This window comes from Peromyscus maniculatus, chromosome 11 (assembly GCF_049852395.1).
Source record: "Peromyscus maniculatus bairdii isolate BWxNUB_F1_BW_parent chromosome 11, HU_Pman_BW_mat_3.1, whole genome shotgun sequence".
Taxonomy (NCBI): domain Eukaryota; kingdom Metazoa; phylum Chordata; class Mammalia; order Rodentia; family Cricetidae; genus Peromyscus; species Peromyscus maniculatus.
The window spans coordinates 16,365,547-16,384,538 of NC_134862.1; the positions used below are offsets into that span (position 1 = coordinate 16,365,547).

Consider the following 18,992-nt stretch of genomic DNA (forward strand, 5'->3'; position numbering starts at 1 on the left):
CACCCTGTGTGGGAAAGCCTCTGTGCTCAGCTGCTGGATATCAGTAGTTTCTGCGCTCATCCTCATGCCACCACCTCTACATTTCATAAATGCCAAAATGATCTTTATAAATAATAATCACATATTTCCCCAGCTGCCTGATTCTCTAATATAATTAAGATTCCACAACCAAAATTCCCAGTGAACATTCCCCTATAACTCTCTTCTCTCCCCTCCTCTTCCCCCACCTTCCCTCCTCATCCCTCCTCTTCTCTTCCCTCCCTATACTGCTCTTCCTCTCGTTCTATCCCTGCCTTTATCTTTCTTTCCTGCTTTCTGGCCCAACAACCTCATTGTTCCTTACTTGTGCCAGGACTTCAGTACCTCAGGACCTGTGCACGTCCTTGAACAAATAATAACATTTCCCCTGGCTGTATGTCACTGTGATTTTCAGTTTATCAGTGACATTCTCAAAGGTGTACATTCTAATGCCCCTTAAAAGTACCTGACTTACTTCCTGTGCACCTGCTAATAATGTGTGATTCTAAGGTGTGACTTCATTTCCTGCATGGTACCACAAACCAGACTCCTGTCTGTTTGTTGATGCTAAGTTGATACACATTTTCCTTTCCAGTTCCTTGCACTAGCAGGTAAGTTAAAGACCATGACAGAATAAGCAGTTTTAGGAGCATTAAAACTGCTTTTTTGTTGAATGGGTAGATACATGTGTTAGGCCAGTCTCATTGTCTTGGCTTAGGCAGGCGGGTTCATATAGAATTACTTTTTGTTAATACAGTCATTTCTACTTTTTAAGGGAATTACATTTGTTTCCGTGGGCCTGTAAATCTCCAATTCTGCCTCAGCATATTGATAAAAAAGTTAGAATTCATAACCTTAGGATGTACCTCAGTTGGTTGACTATTTGCCTAGATCTGAGTTTGATTCCCAGCACACTCTTAACATAGCATGGTGGCTCATGCCTCTGGTCCCACCTCACAGAGATACACTTAAGAGCCTGAGAAGTTCATTCTCATTTACTTAGCAAGTTGTTTTGTACTGTCCAGAGAAGGAGATACTGTAGCCATACCTTTGGTTAGAATGAGTGGGCTTATTAAGTATGTAGCAATAGAAAATAAAAGAATATGCAGCAGATAGACAAACAGATAGTACTCATAATGCTACATATATACATGCAAAACATCATCAGATTGGGCTCACAGAACCTTTAGCAGAGCTTGACTGGGGAAGCCTTACTGAGGCTGGATTTCTAATAGAGAGTGTTGCTAGCAGAATCCCCATCCCCTTCGGTGAGATTTCTAAGTTCTAAAAGAACAAATAGCAACGGATGGAGATAACATCATCTGCCTATCATGTCTTTTTCTATTATTTATCATAATTTACCTAATAATTCATCTATCATCTGTTATTTATCATCCATCCATCTGTTTTAAATGACTTTATTTAATAATTTATAGGTATGTTGCATTGAAAATTACCTGTATCACCTATCAAGAAGGTTATGTTCTTGGATCCCTAGTACTCTGCACAGATAGGGCCAATTTCACTCAGTAGTAATTGAACATCTAAGACACAGCATCTCTAATGTCATAAACCATATTTTCTGAGGTAAGGTGGGGTCTGAACAAAGTTGGCACTACTCTTCCCTTGTGGCCCTGCATTTATGTCTGGAAGTATTCAATCATGCGGCATAAAACATTTTCTTGGAAGAAAAAGATCATAATCAATCTTACGACACCCAGGCTAGTTTTTCACTCCCAAAGTCAAAAACAGCAACCTACAATTTCCGAACACAAGCCATTAAGAGGCTCCAGGGACAACGCTGAATTGTTGCCAGGAGCAACAGCTCCTAAACTCACACATCTCCCCTCCTGTGTCCCTCACCTGCACCCTCACACCTAATTCTGCATAAGAATCACTTGTTTCCTTTGGTTCCTAAATAAGTCCCTGGAGCCTGGAGTGCAGCTCTATTAGAAGAATGCTGGCCTAGCATGCGGAAAGCACAGCCTCAGTTGCTAGCACCATATAAAGCTGGCATAATGTGCTTCCTGTAATCAGGAGGTAGAGGCTGAAGGATCAGAAGTTCAAGGTCAGCCTCAGCTACATAGCCAGTTCAAAGCCAGTATGGGCCAGAGTCCCTGTCTCAAAAGAAAAATAACATAAAAATACCTACTCTGACCACCGGAGTCTTTCTGTTGTTTATGGGTAGTTACGATAAAGAGCCAGAATTTAAGCCCATTGTCTCAAACTCCATTTCTATGTAACTATTTTTTTATAGTTAATTCCTTCTTAGTTTGCCCTGTCATTTTTATAAGTAACTGTGGATCTTAAGAATTTGCAAGCAGAGCCAGTAAGATGGCCTAGTGGGTTAAGGCTCTTGCCATGAAGCCTAATGACCTGACTTGGATCCCTGTGACCCACACAGGGGAAGGAGAGATCCAACTCCCAAGAGTTATCCTATGGTGCACATGCACCCTCCCTCACAGTAAATAAATAAATGTTGAGAAAATAGTCTAAGTTGCATGTCCACCAATCCCAAGGTGTCCACCTACCTCTGCCTCCCCAGGAGTAGGACTAAAGAAATGTCATTCCCACCATGCCTGTCTTTTTACAGAGGATCTGGAATTGAACTCAGGTCCACACACTTGTGTGGCAAGTACTTTACCAGTTGAACTATCTTCACAGCCTTCTTGAAAGCTTTCTAAAGTCATACATGGCCATATTCAACACACGGACTGGGCTTAAAACACCAGGATGGCCGAGTGACCTGACTTTAGCATTAACTCTGTCTATAACCTTGGGCAGTCTTAAGTCCTCTATAAAAATGGAAACAATACCTGCTTACTTTAATGCCTCCGATTCCTTAAAGCAGGGTTTGCATGTGATTAGCCCCCACATAAGCTTTGTTCCTCGGCTATTTAGGTCACATGTTCCCCGTTCTTTCCTCCTTTCTATTCATGTACACAGCTTTCTGGTAGAGGTAAATGGTTGAGGTTTTACATTCCTGGTCCTGGAGGATTTTGACCTATTCCATCAAGCCATCTGGAGACTTTAAGCTACATTGAATTTTCTCTGGGGCTTCTATTTGAATTTCTTTATGTATGGGAAGCTAATTAATTTTAAAAAGCATTATAAATTCTGATAAAGCATAATGATCTGCCAGGCTCCCTAGACTCATTAAGAATTACAACCCTCTCTTTATACCCCAGGTTCCTCCCTCTACACAAGACCTTGCTCCTATTTGGTTAATTACTGCCAAGTGATATCATCCAAAATTCATCATCCTCTGAGCCAAAGTCATGCTCTCTTTCCCCAAATCAATCCCGTATCGTCTCTGCTTCAGCCTTCTTCTTTGCTGTTGTTCTTATCATCCAGAGCCATTTGTCAGAAGCAGCAGAAGTCATGAAAGTTGTAGATTTCATCTTTGGGGTCCTAATGTCAGTATAATCTTCTCATGGGAATGCTGGAAGGCCTGCTACACAGCCAGGACAGCCTTGGAGGTGTGGAGTGCAGAATGACCGTGGTCAGATCTGAGACTTGGAGGCCCCAGATCCCACTTTGTAATATGGTACTTAGTAGCAAGAGCTGGACAATCTCACCAGATCATTGTAATTTCTTTATTCCGGAGATAAGAAAACAGAGGTCCAGAAGTATCGCCTAAAATTAGACTAATGCAAGGGTCCTGCCATCTGTCTTGCTAGAAATAACTGAATGAAAAAGGGATAGATACAGGCAACAGAGGTGTAGTACACAGAAACACCAAAGGCTTCTGTCTTCACCCATGGCCTCTTTATGACATTTCTAATTGATTGAGAATCTAAATGCTCCTTCTACCATTGATATATGTTGGTCAATTGTCCTTCACCACTGTCTTTGGGCTGTGGAGGTACAGAAGACAACCCTTGCCCAGTAGAAATATGGACTGTGAGAATCTTCAGGAAGCTGTCAAAGGATGCCCATGACTGGGGAGAGAGCTCAGTGAGTAAATATTGCCTGCAAACAGGAGGATCTGATTTTCATCCCCAGCCCCCCTGTTTAGAAAAATGGTGAGCAGATGCCTCCACGCTTGTAATCCTAGGGATGGGCAGATGGAGTCAGGCAGACATCTGGGGAATACTAGCCAGCCTATCTACTAGTCTTCTTGGTGAGTTACAGTCTAGTGATAGACCCTGTTCCCAAATCCCAAGGTGGATGGAGCCTGAGGAACAATACCCAAGGTTATCCTCTGGCCTCCACACACACTATGCACATAGGTGCCTCTTCATGCACACAAACATGTACACACACACACACATAAACACACATACACACACACACACACACACACACACACACACACATCAAAGACAAACTCTGTTCATAACTGTGGATGGAGGTTGAAGGAACCAAGTCCTTGTAGGTAAAGCTGGGGAAGGGGAGGGATATCCAGGGTAGCAAGTCTGTCCTGATGAATGGGGCCTCATAGATGGGCTGCTTGCACGGCTCTGAAGCTCTGCTTGCTTATGCTAACCATGGTGATTTAAGCGGTAGCCTGCCCTCATAGCTGGGCCAGTCACTCTGCAGCCAGTTTTCACAGAAAGGCCAGGGCCTTGCCTCATAGCTTGTTTTACCTTCAGTCCCCGTGGATGTGGTCACTTCAGTGATTCATGCACTGACTCACAGGCCACAATGCTAAGCACCCAGGCAGAATCGTGGAGAATACCATGGAATTTATCCAAAACATGAAATCATAGGAAAACTTTTGGTTTTTGTGTTGTGTGTACATATGGTGTTGTGTATATATATGGTATATGTGTGTGTATATGTCTGTATGTGTGGATGTGTGTATATATGCATGTGCACATGGAGCCCAGGAGTAGACATTTTATTCTTATTGAAAAAAGTCTCTCACTGAACCTGGAATTCACTGAGTTTCCTACGCTGAGTGGGCAGCAAGTCCCAGGGATCCTCCTGCCTTCACCTCTACAGCTATGAGATTATAAGCTACAGTGTCACCTGGCTCTTTCTTTTGTAGGGCTCTGTGTATGTGTGTGTGTGTGTGTGTGTGTGTGTGTGTGTGTGTGTGTGTGTGTGGTTTATCTATATGGAAGATGTGTGTCAGGGTCCATGCTTTCTTGTGAGTGCGGCGGCCAGAGAAGAACATCAATTATTCTCTTCCATCACTGTCTTGTAATGGCAGATATGCAAATGGCTACACTCCTTTATATTATTTCCTTTAGTGCGGTTTCTGGAGATTCAGAACCTTTTGCTTGTGAAGCAAATGCTTTTATTCACTGAGTTACCCCAGCCCTGAACGGAGAGAGCTGCACTCAGGTCCACACACGTTCGAAGCAAGCACTTTATTGACTATGCTGTCTCCTCAGGCCCACGGCGAATGTTTCCATAGAACACCAGAGCTACTGTCAGTAAAGGGAAATTGAGCAACGTTCTGCTCCAATTTTCACGGCTCCTGTTTAAATGTCAAATGAATGGCCTTACTGGAGCATCTGTATGTTTCATCTGAGAAGACCATGAGAATGAAGTAAACCAGAGACACAGCTAAAATCTGTATGCGGTCATTCTCATGAGGGCTGCTTTCCAACTGTCAACATTTTCCAGAATCATCCCCTTCCTTCTGGTGACGTGTGAAAAATATTTATGAAATGTGGTTCCTTAGTGAAACTTTGGTTAATCTGCCTAGATGAGTTCCCATGAGTGCCCATGTTGCACCTTTCATTCAAATCTCATCTTCTGGTTTGCTCCACAACGTCCCACTCCATTCTTCTTGTCCCTGCCTAGTTACTTATATCTTACTGTTTTACTCCCACAAAGCCTGTTGGAGTAATGAATTGTAGGAAGCACATCAACACTTCTCTTTACTAGGTATCATTCCATCATGGTGATTCCTTTATGTCCACAGTATTGTGTGTGATCTCCCAGATGGCTTTTCCCATCATCGCCATCCTCTTTGCATCAGAGAGAGAAGAGATCAAAATGAATTCAGAACGCGCCCCAAATGGAACTGGTTTAGTTGTAAAGTGCTTGCAATGCAAACACGAGAACACAAGTTGGGTACCTAGAACCCATGGTGGGTGGGACTGAGCTGCAATGATCTGGGTTGATGGCACAGACTGTGGGAGACAGAGACAGACAAGTACCTGGGTTATGCTGTCCTACTTTTAGTGTAGATAGCTCCTGGAAACAAAATTGCAGGTTGTCTGTCCTCTGGCATACAGATGCTCTTGTATATAGAAACTCATGTACACACACACACACATACACACACACACACACACACACACACACACACTCACACTCATACAGAGAGAGAGAGAGACAGAGATAGGGACAGAGAGAGACAAAGACAGAGGGAAACAGAGACAGAGACAGAGAAAGAAACATGCCTAATGCCAACATTGAGTTCAGGTATAAATAAAAGAAAAAATCTACTACAGGAGTTCTCTAACATAATTTTGATATGATCTTTGTAATTTGTGAACAGTCTAATTATAACAAAACATTACATATGTTCGCAGATATATGCACCAAAATATATAGAAAACCCTCATTAAAAGAAACTAATTTGATGACATAGGATAGAGCATAGTTGGTAGACTACCTCTTTGGCAAGATGAGTCCCAGTATTCAATCCCTAGATGGTATAAACCAGGCTTGGTGGTGCACACTTGGAATCCATGCACTCAGGAGTAAAAGCAAGAGGATCAGAAGTTCAAGGATGTCCTCAGTATCACAGCAAGTTTGAGACAAACTGTCCCAGGGGAGACTCTGTTTCAGGAAAACAAGAAAGAGGTAGGAAGGAAAAAGAAAGAAAGGAAAGGAGGGAGGGAGGGAGGAAAGGACGAAGGAAGGAAGAAAGGAAAGATGGGAAGATATGTAAGTAGGTGAGTGGATGGATGGATGGATGGATGGATGGATAGATGTATGGATGGATGGATGGATGGGTGGGTGGAGCGATGGGTTTATATCTGACTACAAGAATCCTAAAACACATATGCTTGGGTTAGGATTGGAATCTAGAGTTGTGTCTTTTATTTGTTTTAACTTTTCCTTATAAGTTGCCTTGATTCTTTTACTGTTTCTTACATCTGCTCACCAAACAGGAATTCCTGAAATTTTGTTAGAAGAGCTATTCTTAAGTTTTGACAGTTTACTCTGGAAGCTTCTTTTTTTTTTTTTTTTTTTTTTTTTTTTTTTTGAGGGTTCATCTGAGGTCATTGAAGTTGCTGATAAGGCCTGGAAAAGTCACAGAGTGGATGGGAGATAGGTGAAAATTCAAGCTGACTGTGGAAAATTTTGTGGTTTGTGGATTACAAGTCAAAGCCCACAGGTCTTCAGTGTAAGCATATGATGTGAATATAATATTTTCATATAATGTATCATCAGAAAAGCTTTAGAATGCATTTGCATTGAAACTATTGTTCATTCTGAGTAGCTGAAGAGTCCAAGTGCGACTAATTGTCTCTGGGTGGGTCAGTATTTTCTCCTGTCAGCTTTGACCTTCAGCTTTCTGACTCTGAAACACAAACCTCCTTCTCTCAGGCCCTCACCAGAGTTGTACTTCAGCCCACTTGGGAATTCAAGCTTGGACTGTTTTAGTCAGAAAAGCCCTTTTTAAAGTTGGTTTGTTGACAGGTTTCCAAAACCCATCAAACATGCCAGAATTTGCCTGGAGAACTCTGTCTTTCCAGAATATAAGTTTGACAGCTGGGTCAGCAATTATGAGGCCAGTAAGAAATCAGCCCTTATTGGCATTCTGGAGCTCCTCGGGAAAGAAGATAACCAGGCAGGGTTTGTTTTGACCTGGAAGGTCACCCTTCCTGGGGGATTCTCAGGACCATGACTGGCCTATCCACGATTGTCTGGAAATATCTGGCAATGAATAATCACTGAAACAAACTCCAGATTACACTGAATAGAGTTTATAATAATGAGACCTTAAAAATCAATTTTGAGAAAGATTATTCACTCCAGTAAGTAGCTAACAGTTGTGTTCCAGGTCACCGGCACTGTGGGTGAAATCAGGAACTCTCAGGAGCTGTGCACCAGCTAGCCTGGTACATGCAGCAGAAAAATAGCAAAGGGACCTGAACAGTCCTTGGAACTCATGGACATCGAAGTCTCCTAGGAGACTCCTTAACATACCAACTATGGGTCCATGCTGTGAGAAATGTTGACCCTCATTTCATAAAAGAACTGAAAACTCTGTGTGGGGAAAGCACAATTGTTTATCTTATTACATCACAAAATTGACTGCCAGCCCAGAATGACAAGCACAGTGACTGAGAGCAGAGAACAATTGTTAGAAACAGAATGTAAGACCTTCTCTTCCTTTCCTCCCTTCCTTCCTTTCCCATTGGCTGAGTAATCAGGAGTGTACAATCTTACATGTTATCTAGGTCTTCTTTTCCCTCTGTTATTTATGTTCATCTTTTTCTCAACAACCACTATACATGTCTATGTTTTACATCCAATTTATTTTAGAGCTTATCAGGCAGATGACCTTGTTATGTATGCAGGCTGCTAGGCAAGCTTGGCTCTTTGTAATTTTCTACTTTAAACTTTCAGTTTGGTTAGTTGGGCTAGTAGAGTTTGACTGGGGGTTGCTAGCTTAGAGGTTCCTAGTGTTTGCTGTCCATCTGTACCTGGACATGAGGTGCCTCGGGTATTTTTATTTTGAAAATGAGCAAACAGATTTTGTTCTTACACATGCGTAGAGTTTCTGCAATGAGATCCTAGATCTTGTACTTTTGACCTGTGGTCCTGTCACAAAACACTGCTGTTCTATGAGGAAGGGGCTAGACCCAGCTGATCCTTACAGACCCAACATCTGACCCTGTGTGTTCTCTCTTACTGGCATCCCTCTACTGGCAATACCCTGATCCTCGGAAGCCCTTCTCCTGGTTTGATATACCTACCCCTGATACTCAGCTTGGAGAGGGTAGGTCCCTCCTACTCTGGTCTTCCCAGCACAGGGAGCTGCTCTGATTCTCCTGAGTAGAGAGTTGTGTTTGTGTTATCCAGGGCAGAGCTTTGTCAAGGTTGTCACTACCCACTCATGCTGCATATCCAGAATGCAGGCACACCACACAGAAAGGGCTTCATAGAAGCACAAACCACAGGGCTTTTGCTCCCGTGGAAAGATTGCTCCATGTTACAGCATATGGCACACTAGTTTGAACCTCATTTCATACCCCAGATACCCACAAAAGTACCAGGTAGGTGCAGAATTCCACTTTCCATCCCAGGACTTGGGAAGTAGAGATATAGGAATCCCTGAAGAAAGCTGACAAGGTAGACTAGCTGTCACTGAGCTCTGGGTTCAAGTGAGGGACTGCCTCAGTAAATAAGATGGGAGCAACGAGGGAAGATGCCAGATAGACATAAACCTCCTTCCTGGGCACATACTTGCACATGCATATGTGACCTTCCAATATCTACATAGCCATGCACACATACACACATGCACACACATACACACGCACAGGTATGCACACAAACACATGAAAGAAACAAAAAGAAATACAAAACAAACAAACAAACAAAAAAACAAGTATAAGCCAAGAATATCTGAGATCAATAAGATCATACAAGTGAGCTAGAAGAAAGAGACCTAGTAGGCATCAGGAGAGTAGAACTGAGGGAAGGTATCAAGACTGACATATGGGTGACTAGAACATTACCACACCTCCACCAGCAAATGTTCTATACAAGGGGTGGCTCCTGTGTGGTACATGAATTCAGGACAAACCGGCCCTTCGTAAATAACACGCAGTGTCACAATCCTCATGATCAGTTGCCATTAAACCTCTGTCTTTCCCAGCTTCCTAGCCAACTCCCACTCTACAAAGCTCTCCCTTTATAAACTGTATCTGCTTCTAGCACTCTACCTGTCCCCAGTCCATTTCTTTGTTCCAGGACATGAAAACATGGATATTATTGTGGGTACTAACTCTACAGACCCCAACCCATGCCTATAGCCATGGAACCACAAAATCCACCCTAAATATCCTATTTAATTTTCTTAAAAAGTGTGTGTGTGTGTGTGTGTGTGTGTGTGTGTGTGTGTGTGTGTGTGTCCGTCCATGATTATATTTTTGGATATGCTCATACTGTGATGTACATGTGGAGTTCAGAGAACAGCTTTGTTTAGTCTGTCTCTCCTAATTTCTGTGTGTTGAAGGGATTATACACGACTTTTACACTTGCAGAGCAAGCATTTTACTGGCTGGACCATCTTGCCTGCCCTCCTCTTTCCTTTAATTTGTCCTATTTTCTTTTCTGTTGAAAATAGATTCTTCTTTCAAACAATACATCCTGACCATAGTTTCCCCTCCCTCCACTCTGTCCAGTTCAGCCCCCTCCACCTCCCTTCTCCCCAAATCCACTCCCCCTCTGTCTCCCTTCATGAAAGATCAGGTCTCCAAGAGACAACAACCAAACAGGACAAAACAAAACATAATAAGACAAAGCAAAAGCCCTCACACTGAGACTGAAAAAGGCAACTCAACAGGAGGGAAAGATTCCAGAGAGCAGGCATGTCAGTCAAAGATACACCAGGTCCCGCAGTTAGGAGTCTCCCTAAAACACCAAGCCAATAGCCACATCATACATGCAGAGGACTTGGTGCAGACCGTGCATGCACCTTCTTTCTGTTTCAGTCCCCATGAGCCTGTATAAGCCATGCTTAGTTGACTCAGTAGGCCATGTTCTCCTGGTGTCCTCCATGCCCTCTGACTCCTACAGTCTTTCCACCCCAAGCTTTGAGGGGAGGGACCTGATGAAGGCCTCCAATTTAGACTCTCCACATAATATCTGGCTATGGGTAGCTGCAACCTATCCCATCTGCTGCCAGAAGAAGCCTCTCTGATGATGACTGGACAAGGCAAATCATTTCATTAATTTTTCTTTTAGGTCAGTCATGTTTGGCTCTACCCTAGGTCTCTGGGCTATCTAGTCTCCAGTTCCTGGATATCAAAGCAGTGTAAGACATAGACTTCCTCTCCTGCAGGGGGCCTCAAGTCAAATTAGACATCAGTCGGCCACTTCCACAAGTTCTGTACCATAATTGCCCCAGCACATCTTCCAGGCAGGACAGACTGTAGGTCAACAGTTTTATTGCTGGTTGCTGTTTATGTTTTTCTTTAGGTAGCCAGTTGAGGATCTTCCTGTACCAAAGAGATTAGAACATATGAATGACAGCTCCATGTAGGCACCAGTCAAAATCTCCTTGTTCAAGGAGGTATGTGGATGTTGTCCTCAACAATGGAGCCTTGCTGTCCATTTTGTAGAGAGCAAATCTCTGTCCTAGCAGCAGCCTGTGTTGTTCAGGGATCTACTTGAGACACCCTTGGCCAACAACTCAACTGAATGCACCCAATTCCTGCCACTGGGGACCTTGGCCAGCTATAAGAGATGGCCAGTTGAGACTCCATATCCCCCATTACTTGGAGTCCTCACTAAAATCACCCTCATAGTTTCCACGAAATTTCTGCTGCACTAGAGTTCCACTCAGCACCACAAATGTCCTCTAATTCCATATGACTCTCCCAGAATTCTCTCCCTCCATCCCATCTCCCCTCCTGACCTGATCTCTCCCATTCCTGTCCCCACCTGCTCCCAGTCCACATGCAAAATCTATTCTATTTCCCCATTCCTGGGAGATCCATGCATCCCCCCTGAGCCTTCTTCTCTACCTAGCTTCTCTGGGTCTATGGATTGTAGCTTGGTTATCATTTACTTAATGGCTAATATCCACTTATTCTTTGGCTCATTTTGAGTTTTGCAGTGTACGTTTTTCTTCAATCTGCACAAAGTTCTTTATATCTCAAGCAATCCTTAAAACACCACCATTATTTGATGAGGCAAAACTTGTCTTCAGTGTCAAACAACTCATCACCTTGTGTGTGCTTGTGAGCAGGTACATGATCTTCTGAGTCTTTATATTCTCATTTCAAAGGAACAAAATCTAGATCACGCAAGCCTATGAAGCCCATTAAGTGAAGTAAAATACACGCTACTAACTACAATTTTTAATCCCCCAGGGATAGTTTGTTTAACCTAGGGCATAACATCTCCATAAGCCACTGCAGACTTGTGAGAGAATGTGAAGGCATATTTAGTTCTGCCAATTATTATCTTGGTGTCCTTGATAAGCAGTAATTTTGGTGCTGGGGAGATGGTTTGGAAGGTAAAAGTGTTGCTCTGAAAGCCTGAAGATGTGAGTTTGAACCCATGTAAAAAGCCAAATGTGGGAACATACATCTGTGATGCCAGCAATGCTGCAGCAAAACTGGCAACAGAGAAAACTGCCTGCAAGCTCATGAGCCAGATAGCTTGGAGTACACATCTTGGATGTAGAAACAATAAAAAAGACCCTGCCTCAAATAGAAGGTGGAAGGAGAGAACTGACTCCTGAAAGCTATTTTCTGATCTCCACAAGCACATAACAGCACAGCACATGCAAACCTGTATGTACACACACACACACACACACACACACACACACACACACACACACACACACACACATGTATACACACATGCACATAGGCACACACAGATACAGTTTGCAAACCATACTCACACAACAATAACTGTTAAAAATAGAGCTCATTTCTAAACTGGATGCATCTATGGCATGTTATATTTTTTTTCATTATCTTATTTTAAAGAGAATCTGCCACGATATGTATACAATACAAGTAAAGATTTTAATGTGAGTAACTGGACCCTATCTGCAAATTAAAGTCCAAACAAGGCAATCAGAACAAAGGTATAATAACATCCAGTGATGAAAATCTAATGTATGTTGTATCTCTTTTTGTTTAACAGTAACAGCAAAAATTACGAGCCATTATTAGCAGTGCTTATCCAAGTGGCTTTGGGGATGGTAAACATCATCTTCCTGGTGTCTGGAGAAGGGATTAAGTATTCAGGGAGTGCACTTAATCCTTCTTCAAAACTTCTCTCGAACTTCTGCTTCTCCATCTGTGAAATGGCTGTAGCAATCCATGTGCAACTTAATTAATATTGCAAATGTCCAGGGTGTTTGCTGGGGTCTCTTGGATGAGCAAAATGTTTCTGTTGATAAATGGTGGTGGTGGTAGGAGAAAAGCTTGCACCATCCTACCAGTTTGAATCTGTGCTCAATGAAGAGAGCATCTCATTGCTGTGAGAGTCAGCAAATATAGAGACACTACAGGCACTACAGGTCAAGTGGCAAACAAGCCTCTAGAGCAGTGATTTCAATCTTCCTAATGCTGTGACCCTTTAATACAGTTCCTCATGCTGTGATGACCCATAACCATAACATTATTTCTTTGTTACTTTATAACTGTAATTTTGCTGCTGTTCTGAAACATAATGCAAATATTTTTAGAGACAGAGAGTTGCCAAAGGGGTCATGACAAGTTGGGAACGACTGTCTATACAGAAGTAGCCTTTTCAGTGTAAATGGACACCTAGCACCTAAGGGCAGGGCAGTTAATGTGGCAAGTCAGCAAATAATCATATCACCATGATTCACAAGTATTGTCTTGTGTTACTATTTGTTGTATGACTTTTCCTAGGGAGATGCAACTATGCATTCATCCCAAACAGGGAACTGAAAATAGTCCCCCCCCCCAAAAAAAAAACAGATTGCATCATAGCCCAGTTTGAAAAACCCATGCATTTGTTGGAATTACTTATGGAGCATGAGTGAGGAATTAATTGTAAGAGTGAAGATGACTCATCACAGTTTTTTCTTTGCATCCCCAGAAACAGCACAGGTGACAAATCTCCAAAGCTGCATCCTTGGAGTGCCCTGCATGACTGGTAGGCAGCTGGATAGATCAGGAAATCTCAGCAGCATTATTGTTTATATAACCTTGAAGAGAACTTTATGAATCTTATAAGTTTCAGGAACTTCCTGAGACTTAAGAGTTTTTACTTCTTCAGTCTAAGACTTCTTCCAGGATGAAAAACAGTGTCTCACTTCTTACGTCTTTAAGACAGTATGATTTTGAGAGTCCAGTTTACAGGCTCCTCAGCTCCTTCACTTTTTCCACTCCCTCTACAGCAATGTCTCCTGAGCCATGGGGACTCAGGATTTTGAAAAGCTATGAAGGCTTCCCCACTCCGAACTGACTCAGAATTTATTCACACCAGTCTTTATACCATCTTCACCTCTCACACACAATCTTTTCCACTGGAAATATTCTCTGGATTAATAACAAGATGAGGTGATATTGAATGTATTTTAATATGTAGGTGTCTATAATTCTATAGTTATCATAGTGATTTTATAGGCTAAACTTCCATAGACCTCATGAAATAATCAATAGAAGCATAACTTGTGAAAGTCGAGAGCTCTTCCTGGAGCCCCCAGGTAATAAGCTGCAGAACCAGAATGAAACATTTATACACATTTGTTTATCCTCCTACAGATGCTCAGATTTCTTTAGGTCAGGGATTCTCAACCTTCCTAATGCTGTGAGGCTTTAATACAGTTCCTTGTGTTATGGTAACCCCAAACCATAACATTATTCCATTGCTACATCATAACTGTAATTTTGCTACTGTTATAAAATATAATGTAAATATCTAATATACAGTACATCTATCTGATCTGCAACCCACAGGTGTAGAACCACTGCTTCAGGTGTTATGAACTGCAGCAGATCTGTTTCTTTAGAGCTAATGGGTTTCTTGTGGGAGCCTGTAGAGAGACCTGCTTCAACCTGCTCCTACCTTTAGAAGGGTTCTTAGGTGGAGGAGAGAGGGATAAGAAAATACCAGAGAAAAAAAAAGACCTAGATGAAGAGAAGAACACACAGGATAGCCTTGGGAGGGTCACTTCATTTATTCAAAAGAGCTTTTTAGAACAATGCCAAGGGGAAGGGCAAAAAAACTCCCCATTGTAAAATTGAATCACAATGTACAGCCAAGTGCAGACCCTTCCAAACCCCTGGTAAACATTCCTGTGGCCAAATCATCTCCTATGCAGCCCTGCTGGGTAAAGCAAGCTCAGATTCTCTGACCCTGAGTCAGTTCTCAGTAGGAAGCCTCTGTGGGATTCCCACAGTTTCTCTGCCATTTCATCTCATCAATCAGCCCTCTAGGCTATCGAGTAACTTCAGGAAGGAGAATGTGGATCATTACAGCTGGGACAGGTAGGAATGGAGGGGAGACCATGAAGTTATTGGAGAAAGGAAAGTTCTACAATGTAGAGCTTGACTGAGCAACTCAGGAATTCAAAAAGTTTTAGTGGCCAATGATACTCCAGTGTGAGAACATGAAATGAAGTGAGAAGTGGAAAATGTAAAAAACAATAGCAAAATTGTGTGTGTGTGTGTGTGTGTGTGTGTGTGTTAAACATTTAGTTTTAAAATATGTACTTCACTGTGCATAAATCTGCAAAGAAATAAAGTCTATGGTTTGTATGTGTTTGATCCACTCAAGCACTCAGTCAGCCCTGGTGCTTACTGGCCATACAGTCTGCTGATAGTGTGCCAGATAGATTCACAATTATAATTCATAATTCTTGTGTTAGCATTCCCTGGGAAGATGTGAACAAATTTACTCCAGATAGTACATAGAAGACAGAGCAAAGTAAAGATCCCACAAAAGCCCAATTTGACAAACAAATAAACAGACTATGGTTACTTACAGAACATTGGTGAGGGATTAATTAAAGGAGCCTCTTCACCCTCATGTGGATGACAACCTCATGGAAACTACACAGAGTCCCCTTTCCTACCCTTCCACTCCTTATATACTCGAGTCTCACAAGGTCACTGCCAGCTGGGGAGGGCAGAAAGGAATAATGGCTTCACTTTCAGGGGAGGGTCCTGTGCCCTCCCCTCCTTCCTGTCATTAGGCAGTGTCAGTAGCCCCATTCACATTATCATCGGCCTAGCTACATCTACACTGCAGCATTTGCCATGACTATGAGGCTGAGCTAATCTCTACTCTGAGATCATAATGGGGTGAATATGTTGTGTGCAGAGGAAACAGGCCATACTAATCAACAAAGTGGCCTGTGTTTCAGAAAGTAGATATGCTTATTCTGAGTTGACATTAGACAATGTGTGTAACTATTGAGAGATTTCATGTTATCACATACATTTACTTAGGTTTATGTCCCAACTAAAGAACTATCTCAAATAAGAATAAATGCCAAAACATAATAATAGTGACTGAATGTTCTTGCATAAAACCCTAACACAGTACATTATCAGCCCAGAACGAGGCATATATACCACAATACTACTAAGTTCAAATTTGCAGTCTCCATACACTGGCTATTCTTGACTAGATCCCAAAGATCATTTGGAATTCTCAGCACAGGACTCTGTAAGACTGAATTTTCAACCAGAGTTGTCATAATAAAGGGTATCTCTTTTTCAACTCCAGTTTGGAGCTTAGGATGAAGAAATCAAATGGCCCTAAATGTCAGACTCAAATTAACAAGAAGGGTAAATCATGAGAAGTTACAGTCCAAGCACTGGTCCAAAAGCCTGGTGTCGGTGTCTGTGCCACTGCCATCCTGTCTCCTTAAACACAGGCTGGCACATCACTGTTAGAACATGAGCCTGCACCTTTATCCCGGATCACATGACCTGATGCAGGCCACAGCTCCCTGCTGCTCTTGCTGGGGCAGAGAATTTAGGAAGCAGTCTGTCTGCTACCCCTAAAGGTTATAAAATGTTTGACCTTCCATTTGTTCCAAGGATGGGTCCACAACTCCTCAGAGAGATTCCTTCATGAGAGCTCCAAATCCTGCTTTCTGAGGAGGCTCCTCTGGCCTTTGACAGCATCCTATGCATAGCAGCATATATTGCTCTCTCTCACCATATCCTTCTAATTCTTGTGTTAATTAAGCACCTCTCAGGCTCTTAAAGCAAGCCCCTCATTTCCTCTAAGGCCCCAATCATATCTAGACTCCATGTATTGTATTATTTCTGTTGAATGCTATCCCTTTTGTCTGTAGACCCAATCATGGCCTTGAGACTCTCTTACTTCATACATCCCATTGGAGGGAGTTATGTGTCAGCTCCCTTCCAGGACCTGTTGCTGGTCATCTCTTCTTTTCTTTGATGATCACTGATGGGAGTTTCTACTTCAGTGTGGTGTGTGTCCACTCCCTACAAATGAATGATTCCTTGTATTCTACTTAGGTTGGTTCTACTCCATGTGCCTCCCTGTAAGAGACATCTTCAAGATTTCAGGAACATTCCTGTGCACTGAGCAGCACCAAAGATGTAGAGCAAGAATAACATGAGGAAATACATTGATATTTCTTTCTATCTTCTCTCTGCTCCCAGAATCGGATGTTGCTGACTTTGATGGCAGGAGCTCGCTTTTGTACAGGTTCAATCAGAAGATGATGAGCACCCTCAAAGACGTGATTTCCCTGAAGTTCAAGAGCATGCAAGGAGATGGGGTTCTGTTCCATGGAGAAGGACAACGTGGAGACCATATTACCCTGGAGCTCCAGAAGGGCAGGCTAGCCCTGTACCTGAACCTGGGTAGGGACAGACTTGTGCATATGTACTCATGGCTGTTGAGGCCAGAGGTGAAGCTTAGTTGTCTTCCTCTATCACCCTCCACCCTTGTTTTTTTGTAGCAGTCTCTCACTGAACTTGTAGCTCACTGATTTTGGTGTGTGTTTGTGTATGTGTGTGTTGTATGCACATGAATGTACAGGTGTGCATATATATGAACACATATGTGAAGGAGAGAGCAAGACACTAGATATCCCCCGTTTCTCTCTGACTTATTGCCTTGAGACACGATCTCTTACCAACACAAAAGCTTGTGTTTGGAGTTAGGCTGGGTGGCCAGCAAGCTCTTTAAGATCCACATATTTCAATCATTGGGCTAAGTACTCACAGTCATAGACACATTTTACTTTGTTGTTATTATCATTATTATTAATAATATCATTTTAGGATATGGGTGCTAGGGATTCAAATTCAGGTCTGCAGGTGTTCATATTCACTGATTTTTGCACAAGGTCACTATACCATGCATGGGTGCATCTTTGAGCAAATGGAATCACTGGAGCACTAAGTGATCTATTTCCTTTGTCTTTACGGGATTAGAACAGTACTCATTTTCAAATATTTCATCTTCATGCAGGTAGAACAGCACTTATTTTCATTATTTTTTGCCAGAGGTATCATTCTGTGATAAAAGACAATATTTCTATGTAAGGGAAGCTACTGTGTAAGTTTTAAATATCTGTTAATGTGTATACTTAACCTGAATTTTTCTAGAACTCAAACTTTTAAGTAACTTACAAAATTTTAAACATGTACCTATTATAACGAGCTTCTCATATTTGAGCTGATTAGGCACATTAAAAAAAAAAACTACCAGAGAAACAGGTAATCATTTTGTTCTTCTTAGTGGGAGGTAAAATGTATGAATGGAAAAACTAAGTTGCTAGGCTTTCCTTTGTTAAGACGGCCTGGCCTGGAAGAGTGAGCCTGGGACCCGGATGGCAGGTGATTTAGTGAAGAGTACCTTTCTCCCTCCCTGCAGAAGGATGCTGCTTACCTCTGTGGGTGAGCTACTCCCTGGGCTTTCTGCACTCCCAGTAGGTCTACATTCATGGTGCCCAACTTCTCACCCCAGAACAGAAAGGAGGGAATCTTTTATGCCTTCTTACAGAAGAAAGGAATGAGTAGGCAAGACACAGGAAATAGGTGCTGAGTTCCTCAGAGCATGGAAGAAAACCAAAGGAGCCCTCCTCTAGACAAACCAAACAGAAAAGATAGATGCTTGAGGGAGAAGAAAGTGACTTTAAATTAATGACATCCATTTATTTGTATGTAGTTATATAGTGGTGTGTCATGGCACAGTGTAAAGGTCAGAGAACAACTAGAAGGAGTTGGGTCTCCCTGTTTTCCAAATGGATCTCTGGGATCCAACTCAATTCATCAGGTTGAATGGCATATGCCTTTAACCTGCTGAGCCATCCTTCTGGGCCCCAACCAGGCTGCTTTGTC

At 42.3% G+C, this 18,992-nt stretch overlaps 1 protein-coding gene across 1 annotated transcript in view; it reads left to right on the top strand.

The window, feature by feature from the left end:
* The window catches only part of LOC102912016 (contactin-associated protein like 5-1), a 922,425-nt gene that overhangs the window by 406,303 nt on the left and 497,130 nt on the right, over positions 1–18,992 (top strand). Inside the window, exon 5 of the mRNA XM_076547187.1 lies at positions 17,304–17,507. Coding sequence (XP_076403302.1) covers positions 17,304–17,507 — 204 coding nt within the window. The remainder of the gene's footprint in view (positions 1–17,303; positions 17,508–18,992) is intronic.